Source organism: Lygodium microphyllum, chromosome 12 (assembly GCF_053477565.2).
Source record: "Lygodium microphyllum isolate KBCC chromosome 12, Lygodium_microphyllum_v1.1.10, whole genome shotgun sequence".
Lineage (NCBI taxonomy): Eukaryota > Viridiplantae > Streptophyta > Polypodiopsida > Schizaeales > Lygodiaceae > Lygodium > Lygodium microphyllum.
Window position 1 is genome coordinate 71,042,999 of NC_141146.1, and position 12,740 is coordinate 71,055,738.

General features: G+C 40.0%; 1 protein-coding gene across 2 annotated transcripts in view; it reads left to right on the top strand.

Annotated features, from left to right (window-relative positions):
• Positions 1–12,740, top strand: part of LOC148027897 (importin beta-like SAD2) — a 65,361-nt gene that overhangs the window by 5,642 nt on the left and 46,979 nt on the right. For both annotated transcript variants that reach the window (XM_087689604.1, XM_087689605.1), the window contains exons 5-11: positions 2,528–2,690; positions 2,910–3,094; positions 3,282–3,455; positions 4,333–4,478; positions 4,634–4,757; positions 4,869–5,049; positions 5,173–5,332. In XM_087689604.1, coding sequence (XP_087545730.1) covers positions 2,528–2,690; positions 2,910–3,094; positions 3,282–3,455; positions 4,333–4,478; positions 4,634–4,757; positions 4,869–5,049; positions 5,173–5,332 — 1,133 coding nt within the window. The remainder of the gene's footprint in view (positions 1–2,527; positions 2,691–2,909; positions 3,095–3,281; positions 3,456–4,332; positions 4,479–4,633; positions 4,758–4,868; positions 5,050–5,172; positions 5,333–12,740) is intronic.

A 12,740-nucleotide genomic window follows, 5' to 3' on the forward strand; every position in this document is an offset into this window, starting at 1 on the left:
TAGTGGCATGTAGCCCAAAGGCGCTAGTGAGGACACCGGATCAGACTAATAACAAAAGGCAGCACCATAAGACAAAGGAGAGTCTTAAATTTCTAAGTGTCTTGAAGGTGTAGAAGAATAATGGCAGCCAATTGGGGAGTATTATAAATAGTTTAAAAGGAGTGAAATTGACCGATTCCATTTTTGGGAATAAAATAATGCAAATTATGAGAGTGCGCAACGGAAAGAGGAAAGTGAACATGGAGAGGAGACAAAGAGAACGTAGGTGAGAGAAGGAACAATGTGATTGCAATGGTTGGATGTACAAGGCTGCAATAGTCAACCCCAACACGCAGCTCTAAACACCAATGTGGGCACTAGATGGTAGCAGGGGGATGAGAGAATGAGGAGGATTGGTTGATCTTGATGGATAAATGATGGCTAATTAGTTACAAGAGTGTGAGGGCAGCCACCTATATATAGGCAAATTGGGGCCAAAAATGGCCAGGCCCAAAATAGGGTGCCCAGGACAGCCAAAAGCGCCCAAAAGAAATGCATGAATGTGCCCTCCATCTAAAGTGTCTAAAACACAAAATAATAGACAAAGACAAAGTCAGAGCTCCTAATGTCCTTATCTGTCTCAAACTTAGGTTCACAGGAAGGAGATGACCACACAAGACGCACAACTGCTAACATCCCCTCTCAGGTCTAGGATGTGATGGAAGGATAAAGGAGATGTGGATTAGAGAGTGGTAGAAAGAGTGCCAATGCTGATGAAGCTCGTTGATGAAGAAAGCTAGCCATGAGAGAATGAGGAGGGTTGGTTGATCGCAAAGGATCAATGATGGATAATGAGAGTGGGAGGGCAGGCTGCCTATATATAGGCAAATTGGGGCCGAAAGTGGCCAGCCTAAAATAGGGCGTCTAGAAGTACCCAGAAAGAAATGCACTAATGTGGTGTCTAAAACACATAAAAGGACAGATAAGGACAATGTTAGAGCTCCTAATGTCCTCGTTTGACTCAGATTGAGGCTCATAGGCAAGGACACAAGACACACGTGACTGCTAACACAGGTGCCATCAAAAAATGCTAATCGCAATAAAATAATCCTGATCATCCCTGTTCAATGTGAATTGGCTCTCTAGCCACTGAAAAGAAATGCAAAGGGCTGGAAATGACCATCAGCCACTATGAACACACCTAAAACCGATTGAAAAAGAAATGCAAAGGGCTGGAAATGACCATCAGCCACTATGAACACACCTAAAATCGATTGGAAAAGAAATGCATGCTCTAAACAGAGCTGCCTCCTTTGTCAAAACACATGACAGATTGAGTGTTAAGAGGTCCTAATGGCCTCATTTGAGTTGGATTGAGGCTCACAGGTAGTAGATGATCGTGCAACTGCTAACAATTACATGTGCAATTGCCTAGCATACAAGATCAGCAATGGCTATAGTAGCCTCCATCGAAGGGTTTCCTTTTTACACTTGATGAGGTTGATAGACTAGCATCGGTTCAGACTTTACTTACTTAAGCTTCACAGGCATAGAGAATTCTAGCTGATGATCCGAAAGGAGAGGCCCACATAGAGAGTCCTCACAAACTTATTTTGTCTCACAGGGCTGCTGTCTAATTTCAGCCACAGTCAGGTGCCATTGGCTGCAGTTTCTTCTCCTTCAGAGTGAGATGAGCAAAGGCCTTCGCTCATGTCCCAGGAGGCACGTCACCATGGATGGGTCCAGGACTTTTGTTATGCACTTCACAAGGTGTCCTACTTGCCATCTTTGTGAGGACACATTCACCATGCTTCAGCGACCCATGGGGGCCATCCTTAGATGACAGACAATTCCGTACTTGAGCCAGTTTCTCCCCACAAGTCTTGTTTCCCCTTGGCATTGTTGTACTATGTATATGTACCTTGATATGAGCTATCATGATTGTAGATTCAGAGTATTTGAGCATGCTTTTATCAGTTTCAGCATTTTAGCTTTAGTTTAGTTTATTTTTTCTTTGTTTAGTCCACGTGATTTATGTATTGGAATCATGACATTGTAACTGTTTGATCTCATAGGCCACTCTGGCCTCTTTAGAGACATTTATATAATCTATCAATCTCTTCTCCTTCTTATTAGCCGCCCAATGGGACCACATTTCATATGTTCTGGAATTGTCTGCTTACATGGGTGATCCATCTCTGAGGCATCATTTGGATTGCCTGCTAGATTGGATGTTATTGTACAGTTCTTCTATTAGCTGTGCTTTTGGAAATTCTCTTCAAAAGAGATTTGGTTCTCTTCTGATAGTGGTCACAACAGGATTTAATGGAGCATCTCTAATGGATACAATTTCTCTTCACAAGAGCTTTGCACCAGTTCTTTCTGACAGTTGCTTTTGAGATCTCTAGGGCCATGCTTTTCTTCAATGTTAGCCACTTTAATACATTGATAATAAATTGAATAGTCTTTTCACCAAATAATGGGTGGGCATGCATTTTGATGGCACCAAAAAGAAAATAGTTTCACATTCATACATGCTTCTCTGTAGGTTCAAAGATGACGAAGAAAGGGTTCCTGTCTATCACATCATTGATACAACTTTTCCAACTTTGCTTGAAATATTTCGGTACCTTCTCTCAATGCCAAATGCACCAATTGAAGTTGCGGATCTGATTAAGCTCATATGTAAAATATTCTGGTCCTCAATATATGTAAGTCTCCATGTGCCTGTCTTGAGTCTCTCTTTCTTTCTTTGCTTTTCATCTCTTCATTTGTCAGCAAATTTAAAGCTGTCCTAATGTCAGATTTTGTTTCTTTTTGGGTTGAATGTGATTGTCAGTATGCTTATTATATTTTAGTGACTTACTATCATGCAAACTTGATGTCATGCCTTTTTTGAGACTTACTGTTGAGTAAACTTCTCCTTGTAGCTGGAGATTCCCAAACAGCTTCATAACCCAACTGTGTTTACTGGCTGGATGTCTTGCTTTCACAACCTTCTTGAGAGGCCAGTTCCACTTGAAGGTCAGCCAACTGACCCAGAACAACGTAAGGCATGGGGTTGGTGGAAAGTGAAGAAGTGGACTGTACATATTATGAATCGTCTCTACAATAGGTATGCTCTAGTTGTTTGTTCATATTTTTGTGTCTTAAGAGTTTAATCCGGTCAGCTTAATCAGTTCAGCTTAAGATGGTGCATAATTGTTCCTTAATTTCCTGAATTTAAGCTTAGCAGAGTGTCCCGTTTTTTCAGTCTGTAATTGTTCAAGCATTCTGTCTGATAGACTCATTCTACGTTGTAGATTCGGAGATCCCAAGATGTCCAAGCCAGAAAATAAAGCGTTTGCTCAAATGTTTCAGAAACAGTTTGCAGGAAAGTTTTTAGAATGTCATTTGAGTTTACTTGGCATCATCCAACAAGGTGGATACTTACCTGATCGTGTCTCCAATCTTGCGCTACAATATATAAGCACGAGGTGTGTCTTTTGATGTCCTATATCTTAACATTACAAATTGTTTAATCGGGGGGCTTTTGAAAGTTTTGTATGAATGAAGAAATTTGGAATATAACAGTAGATGATGTTAGGAGTTCATCACTGGACAGTCACAGAATGTAGTCTGTCCTTTTTTTTCGAATCACTGGAGAAAGTAGTGATTCTTCTGATCACATCATTACTTTTTTCCAGCATGTAAGCACCAAGTGTGTCCATGGAGGCACAAGGAGTCAATTATAACATAGTTTGATATGCTAGGGAAGAACAATAAATGACAGATCAGAATAAAATTTTAACTGTTATGTGGCCCCTATCTTGGCATTCCTCTCCAGATGTAGTCATGCCATAGATCTATTGGACATCTCCACAGTGGAGACTCTTCAGGATTTGGACAGATTGTCCATACTCTGTGTGGGAGATGGAGGGGATGCAGAGTTGTTTGGAGACTATGAGGACCAGGAGAGAGGCTTTTCTCAGGACTTGGGATTTTGGGACTTTCTTTCACTGTCAGCCACACATGGTTTGGCACTCCAGACTTCCTGATTGGTTATTCACTCATGCCTTATAATAGACTTTCACTTTGTTGTATATTTTTTGATTTGAAAGTTCCCTACAGGGTTATTAACAGTTGTCCTGGGGGGGTTCATTAATATAAATTTTTCCTCTAAAAGAGAGCAATGTAGGATATTGATTCAGAGCATCAATGCTAAATGCCACCATACACATAGCTGGTTTGTGTATACTGTAGCACAAATTTGAGAGCCGTGACAATCAAATTAAATGTGTGCTTTTCAAATGCCACAACCTTGGTGCACATTGCTATGTGATGTAAGTCTTCCGTTTTGTACTTCATTTCCAGCATTTCTAAATCAGTGACATACCAGCTGTTAAAGCCACGCCTTGATGCTGTCCTCTTTGAGATTATTTTTCCTCTTATGTGTTTCAACGACACGGATGACAAGCTCTGGCATGAAGACCCACATGAGTATGTCAGGAAAGGTTATGGTGAGTCTGGCATCTTGGCTGAGTTATTATTGCTCAAAAGTATGTGGCTAATTTTTTCTCAGGTCGTTTGGACTTCAGACTATTGATTCATACTGTTTACATTTTAGCTAGAAAGATGAGATCCCTGATTGCATTGGCTTTATTGGTTTGTGCAGACATAATTGAGGATATGTACAGTCCTCGTACTGCAGCAATCAATTTCTTAACAGAGCTGTTCAGGAAAAGAGGCAAAGAAAACCTGCAAAAGTTCCTATCTTTTATAGTTGGTGTTTTTAGAAGGTAGATTTAGTGTGTCTTATCTATGTAAATTTTGTTGTTTTTTTATAAAGTGACCAGATGAAATTTTCATGTGCCTTTGGGATCCAAAGTGACAGTGAGGTTATTGTGCAGTTATGATGAAGCACCTGTAGGTCAAAAGCCGTATAGACAAAAGGACGGTGCTCTATTGGCAGTTGGTGCACTAAGTGATAAGCTGAAGCAAACTGAGCCATATCAGTCACAGCTAGAGCAAATGCTTGTACAGCATGTCTACCCAGAGTTCTGCAGTCCTGCTGGCCATCTAAGAGCAAAAGTCTGTATGATTTTGAGCACACATCATCTTCACATAATATATGAAACTGCTGTTTCACATGAATTGTTGTCCTTTCTTGATGTCTTCTCTTTCTAGTTTCTTAGCATTCTTACTACATTGCAGGCAGCATGGGTGTCTGGCCAGTATGCCGGTATTGCTTTTTCAGATCAGCACAATTTTTACTCAGCCATGCAGAGTATTGTTGCAGCACTGAAAGATCCTGAGTTGCCTGTACGGGTAGATTCTGTCGTCGCACTTAGATCTTTTGTGGAGACTTGTACAGGTACTTCGTAACTGTTATCTTTAGAACACTATATTTCAGGTTGCAGCAGTACATAGAAGAGGTTGCAAATTATTGCTGCAATTAGGGTACTAAAAAAGTACAAGAGAAGCGATTCTCCTGTGAAGCTGTGCATCTGCTTTGATTACCACTTAAAACAAACCACATCTTTAACTCAAGAGATAAAGATAGTCATTTTCACCCAATGGACATATAATTGAAATTATGGGCACACGTTGCCTGTTTGAGGAAGTAGTTAGATTCCAAGCAGATGCATGAAGGGGACAACATGGATGCCTATCTTACATGGATTACAGATTCGCATGAGTAGTTGGTGAATGTTGATGAGGAGATATTTTAGAGCTATCTTGTCTCTACTGTGTTTGGTGTATTAGACATTTGCGACCGCCTTATGACTAGTTTCTTAGGGCAATGGGCAATAGTATTCTCTTCATGAGTTGACTGCGTTTTTGTTGCAGGAAGAGCAGAGTCATTTCAACCACTTTGCTACTGCCTTGGATAATTAGGTCTTGCCTTCTCTCATCATAGATACAAAGATTAGTTTTTTCATCTAGCCATTAGAAAGGCAAGAGTAACTCATTGTCTTTTTCTTCCCGCAAAGAAGGCGACAATCAGAAAAAGAAGAGATGTAACTATTGCCGCAAGCTAGGGGATGAGTTCTTTGAGTGTCACAAGCCCAAGCTTGTAGAGGAGATGAAGAAACAAGCCTTATTGGCTGTTATGACTACCATGTTTAGTGCTCCTAGTGGTGGGAAGGATGAGACAGCTCATCTTGTAGAAACTTTCAATTCATATGCTTTTGCAATGTCATGTTTTTGTGACCCCACCATACATGATGTATGTCTTTCAACAAAGGATAGTGAGCAGCATTGGTATTTTGATAGTGGTCACTGGTGCTAGCTGTAACCGGCCTGTTCACTGGGAAGGGCGGTAGTGTACAACCAAAATAAATAAATAAATACTTTCACCCAATTTACAATCGTCCACTTTACTTGAACTTAAAGACACAGAATCAAGAAGAAATACAGGAAGCTAGAATGTTCCTGTTGCCACACAGACACCCTGTTGGCCCCTAAGTCAGGCGCCCCTTGCGGTATTTCTTTATTTTTAAAGAGAGAAGGTACAATGGGCTGTCTTTCACCTATTCTGAGTGAAATTTGGCAGCATAACAATACAATTACTGACCCAAATCAAGTTGACCAGGAGGGGAAACTCTGCCCAAGTCTGAATCTTCTGGTTGGAGTGCAGAATTGACCATTTCAGCCTGCTGTATTTACTGGTTCAGACCTGTTCTGAAACCTGTTTACAACTCTTACTGTTCCCTGTACTGTTCAGCCCACTGTAATTACTGGTTCAGACCTGTTCTGACACCTGTTTTCAGCTCATTTTGTTCCCTGCACTGTCCTGCATCATCTGGGCCAAGTGCCCCCTGATTCTGACATCAATTGGGCTCTGAAATACCCTCTGAACAGTCCAGAATCAGTTCTGGTTTAGTGCTGTTTCAGGCACTTGCTTGGTGAGGTTACCACCCTCACCTGTCCCTGCTGGGAATTGCAAACAACTGCTCCTGTTCCTAGAGAAAGGAGGCTCTTGCCTCATGCAAAAACAGCATATTCCACACAGCTGTACCTGAATCAGAAGAAAGGCCCTTGATTCTGCAGCATAACCATACTGTTAGGGAGAGAGAGAGAGTAGGAAGCAAGCTCAGCCCTTTGTGCATCATAGACAGGGTAGACCAACTCTCAAGAGCTCTCCATCTGCAAAATGAGCCCCCCATGCATTGAAACTCGTTTTTGTGCTGCCCTCTCTCTCTCTTTTGGGAATTTATGCCCAAATTGTGACACATGGCATACATGTAACAATTTTCATGTTTAAACCTTTTGGTCTAAAATTCTCCATTCTCGGTTCAAAATTTGATCTCGACACAGACCAGAGGATTAATCCTCGTACAAAAACGAAGATAATGACGCGAACAGATTCTGGGGTCCAAAAATAGTAACTTTCTAAATTTTAGGAGTTGCTTCCATTGCATCCCTACTAGTCTTCTGACCATCTTTGCAGACTATGGCTACATCCAAATCTGTAATGTAGCTCAACTGAAAGTAAATTTCCACTAATGACCCCACATGGACTAATCTCTTGAAGATTTGTCCATCTTCACTTTGAACTAGTCTCTTCCAGGCTAGTTCTTCAACACACTTGTCCATATACACTTTCACAAGTCTCTTCCAGGCTTGTCAATCTACAGTGCCATCAGCCTCTTCCAGACTTATATTGGATCTTAACTGTCTAGTCTTGACTCACTAGACATTCCTGTCCGTTTCACAAACTGGCCATGCAACTCAGGCGTTTAGATTTCAAGAGGGATCCTTCCAAAAAGAAAAACCAAATAAAATATGTAATAAAGAAATCAACAAAAAGGTAATAGTTGTCACAGTCTTGTGACATACCTTCCTCTCGAAATCGCAAACGTCCTCGTTTGCATGAATGTTATACATGCTTCCAGCTAACCCAGTGAACAAGCACGCTCACTCATGCAAGCATCTTTTTATTTCCTTGATTGATGCTACTCAAGGGGGCACTGTCACATGTGTCGACAATGCTACTCAAACAATCAAATGTAAAAAATTACATGGCGCAACGAATAGATTTTGAGCAAGAGAAAGAGAAAGAGAGTACACAACTTATAATAGGAGAATAAAAATTTTCTTTAACTCCAAACAAGCTAATACAAAGATGGCTCTGCCTACTCGTGCGCTTTCAATGTGAAGCTTAGATGGTGATCTAGACAGAAGATAGGTGAAGAGCTTAAGGCTAGTTGATATAACTTTGATTGGGTGAAAGGATGGATCTTGAAAGTTGTGAAGGCGTTTACCTTTTATAGCCTGTGAAGGGGGTCATGATGGATGACCTTCCATATGCACCGGTGTGTCTGTTGACCTTCCATGTGTACATGTGTTTGTTGGCTATTCATGTGCACCTCCACTAGTTGGCTAGGGAATATTTCCTACTCCTAGCCAAGGGCTACTTCCGCGGCCCTCGGACCCAAAATAGGGGTCCTGGATAACTTTCTTACCTCGCAACTCGATGCTGTGTGCCTCGAGTTGCTATTAGCTTTAACTGCTTTGTCTAACGCAAAGGCTAGACTCGCAATGGTCACCTTTTGGCCATTCGATCACATAGACCTTATCTGACATACAAGTTAGGACCCACTAATATCCAAGCTCACACATGGCTTCTTCTCATAATGGGAGCCTTACAACTTTGAGCACCATGGATCATTGGTGGCTCCTTACGAGGGTAGGGCATTGAGCATATCTAACACCCCCTCTCAATGTCCACCCGTAGGTGAGCTAACTCCTTGGCCCAATGCTATGTCTCTGAAAATGAACTTGAAGCAGATTCTTTGAGAGTGCTTTGGTGAAGATATTTGCTTCATTCTTCTCTGTTGGACAATAGACCAACTCCACTATCCCATCTATCAAATCATGCATATAGTGATACTAGATCTCTATATGTTTTGTGCATGCATGAAACACTGGATTCTCGGGAATGGCGATGTAATTCTGATTGTCACACCTTAGCATAGTCGGGTCTTTATCTTGCACTCCTATATGCCATAAGATTCTCCTTAACCATACAACTTCATATGCAGCAAAACAATTGCCTTGTACTCTACTTTGGTAGGAGACAATGCCATTGTTGGAGGTTGCTTCTTATTGATCCAAGAGAAAATTCTTGAATCTAAAGAAAAACAATAACTAGAAATTGACTTTTTGGAATGACTGTCTCTTACCCAATTTAAGTCACAGTATCCCACAAAAGAAGTATCAGATGTGTATGTGATACCATAGTTAAGAGTTCCCTTCAAGTATCTGAGCACTTGCATTCTAGCCTTTCAATGACTCTCACGGGGTTTGTTTGAGAATCTGCTTAAAACTCTAATAGCAAAACTAATATCTGGCCTAGTGTTGCACAACTAGATCAAGCTGTCGATCAATCTTCTATAGACATACAAGTTAGCATTTGAGGCACATCTTTTGAAGTTTAAGCTTAAAAAGAACTTATCTATCCGTTGATACCATGCTCTATGGGCTTGTTTCAGCTCATACAATGCCTTCTTCAGCTTACACTCTTTGTTCTTAGAATGAGGGGCCTCAAACCATGGTGGCTAAACCACGTACACCTCCTCCTTGAGGTCACCATTCAAGAACGCCGATTTAACGTCCATTTGGTAAACTAGCCAGGTATTGTGGGCAGCCACTGCAAGTATTGTGCGAATAGTGGTTATTCTGGTAGTTGGAGCAAATGAATCATGTGGAATAGATTGGTCACCTATTAGCTCCTCAATGTTATCATTTAAGATTAGATTATCCATATCACCCAGCTTCTTTCTTAACTTACTTACATGAAAAATTAGTTTGTTTAGGCACCTTAAGATAGACCAATTCCCCTTCCTTAAAGGAGATGCCTCTTCAGTGAGGATCTGCATAAGCTCTAGCTTGATTTTGAGCTTCCTTAATATTTTCTTGAGCAAATTTTAACATACTATTCATATCCTCCAAAAAATCCTTTGCTGCCTGAACCTTTTCCTTATGCAGTCCTACTACATGAGGAGCTCTGGGCTGAAACCCATACATTAGCATAAATGGACTATATCCAGTAGAAGAGTGTTTGACACTATTATATGCAAACTCTGCTATCGGTAAATACTCTTTTCAATTAGTTTGCCTTTTACTTACATATGCACTCAATATATCTTCAAGGATTTGGTTAACCCTTTCAGTTTGCCCATCTGTTTGCGGGTGCTCCACCGTGCTCATGCTAGGTTTAGTATCCAATTTCCTAAATACAGCACGCTAAAATTGACTATTAAATTTTCTATCCTGATTAGAAACTATATTTGCCGGAAGGCCATACAATTGATATATGTTCTCTATGAACAATCTAGCCAATTCTGGTGTTTTAACATCAGTTGAAGTTTGGAATAAACTTAGCCATTTTGGTTAACCTATCCACTATCACCCACACAGAGTCGTGCCCCCTCTGTGTCCTGGGTAATGCGGCAATAAAGTCCATGGAGATACTCTCCCATTTTCCCGAAGGAATCTCTAATGGATGGAGAAGTCCTCCCATTTTTAATCTTTCAGCTTTATTAACCTGGCATTTATTACATTTGACCACATAGTCAAGGACGTCTTTATTCATTCTAGGCCAATAGAACTGCCTTTTAATAAGACTATAAGTCTTATTAACTCCTGAATGTCCCGCACTAGAGTTATCATGACACTCAAAGAGTATTTGACGCCTTATTTCTTTATCTTTCGGGACACATACCCTACCCTTGTAGAGTAAATAACCATTATCAATGGTAAAATTCTTCCACTTGAATCTCATTTGAGCAACCCGTGATGCTCCATTTTCTTGTTGAACATCCTCAGATGTTCCTTTCTCAGTGGAGGCTCTTCCATTTGGATCCCCATTTTCTATTGCTTCCTATATGTTGGAATATGCCGGATCAACCTGGCATTTCTCTTTTAAGGATTCAAGTAAATTGGAAGTGAACTGAGTAAAACTCAATTCATTTATGATGGGCATTTTGCTGAGTGCATCCGCCACTATATTATACTTTCCTTTTCTATACCTTATCTCATAGTCGAACTCTTGGAGGAGTTCGGCCCATTTGGCATTACGCCCTTGTAGATCCGGTTGGTCATTAAGCCACTTAATACTTTCATGATCCGACAAGATCAAAAGTTTGGCACCATATAGATAGTGCCTCCATTTCTTCATTGGCTCCCTCTCATAAACGGAATAATTCCGTTTTGCACAGTCTAATTTCTTGCTTTTAAAAGCAACCGGTCGACCTTCTTGTAATAAGACCGCACCTACTGCCCTATCACTGCTATCAGCTTCAACCACGAATGGTTTATTGGGATCCACAATTAATAGTATTGGAGTTGTAGCAATAGCTACCTTAAGTTTTTGAAAGCTTTCATTTTGGTCTGTTCCCCAATTAAAACTCTTCCTTTTCCCTTTAAGTTGGTCCGTCATTGGAACAACTATTTTGGCATAATCTCGAATGAATCTACCATAAAATCCAGATAAACCTAGGAAGATCTGTAGCTCTTACAGGTTCCTTGGAGATGGCCATTCAATAATTGCCCTTACTTTTTCTAGATCCATCTTGATTCCCTCTTTAGAGATAATATGTTCCAAATATTTGACCTCTTGTGCAAAGAATTCTCATTTAGTTTTCTTCGCATAAAGAGAATGGGTTCTTAACAATTGGAATATTAATTGTAAATGTTTCAAATGTTCTTCTCTTGATTTACTAAAGATCAAGATATCATCCAAGAAGACTACTACAAAGTGTCCTAGATAGGGCCATAACACACTATTCATCAGCTTCTTAAAAGTAGTTGGTGCATTAGTGAGACCAAAAGGCATCACCAAAAAATCATAGTGCCCGTATCTAGTACGAAATGCCGTCTTAGGAACATCCTGGACCTTAATTCTTACTTGGTGATAGCCTGATCTTAAATCAATCTTTGTGAAAAATTTTGCCCCTTGTAATTGATCAAAAAGATCTTCCATTCTGGGCATAGGAAATTTATTCTTTACTGTTATTTTATTAAGTGCTCTATAATCAATACAAAGTCGCATAGAACCATCTTTTTTCTTTACCAATAAAATTGGCGAAGCCCAAGGTGAATTGCTGGGTTGTATAAACCCTTTATTAGGGTAATCCTTAATTTGTCTTTCGACTTCTTGGTGTTGTGTTTCACTTAGCTTATAAGGTGGTTTAGAAACAGTGTATATCCCTAGCTATGTCAATTGGGTGATTTACATCACCCCTATTTGGTGGAAGGCCACTTGGTAAATCAGAAGGAAATACATATTTAAATTCATCTAACAAACCACTTAATTCATTATTTACATTCAACTCACAAACATAAGAAAATTGTTACTTTATATTACAAAAAGTAAAAGCGTTCTATACAGGAAGGGACCATAACATATATACCTCACAAGCTTCCTTCCTTATCAGCTTCTAAACTTCAAGGGAATACATCAAAGGCTTATCAGATACTTCATGTTCACCTTGAATCACAAAAGTCTTTCCATCCCTTTCAAATTCAGTGTATTATAATGATAACTACGCTTTAAGGATGGTTTCAATCCCCAGAGCCACTCCCTCCCTAAAGCAATATCGGCCCTTTCCATATTCATAATTTGGAAATCAAGCTTATCTTTATATCCTTGGATCTCGATTTCCAAATTGGATACCATTGTATCCCATATTTTATTATCCTGACCTTGCATCATATGAACAACATATTGATGCTCACTCTTTTGTTGTGAAAGTTTCAACTTTTTGATAAGTGCA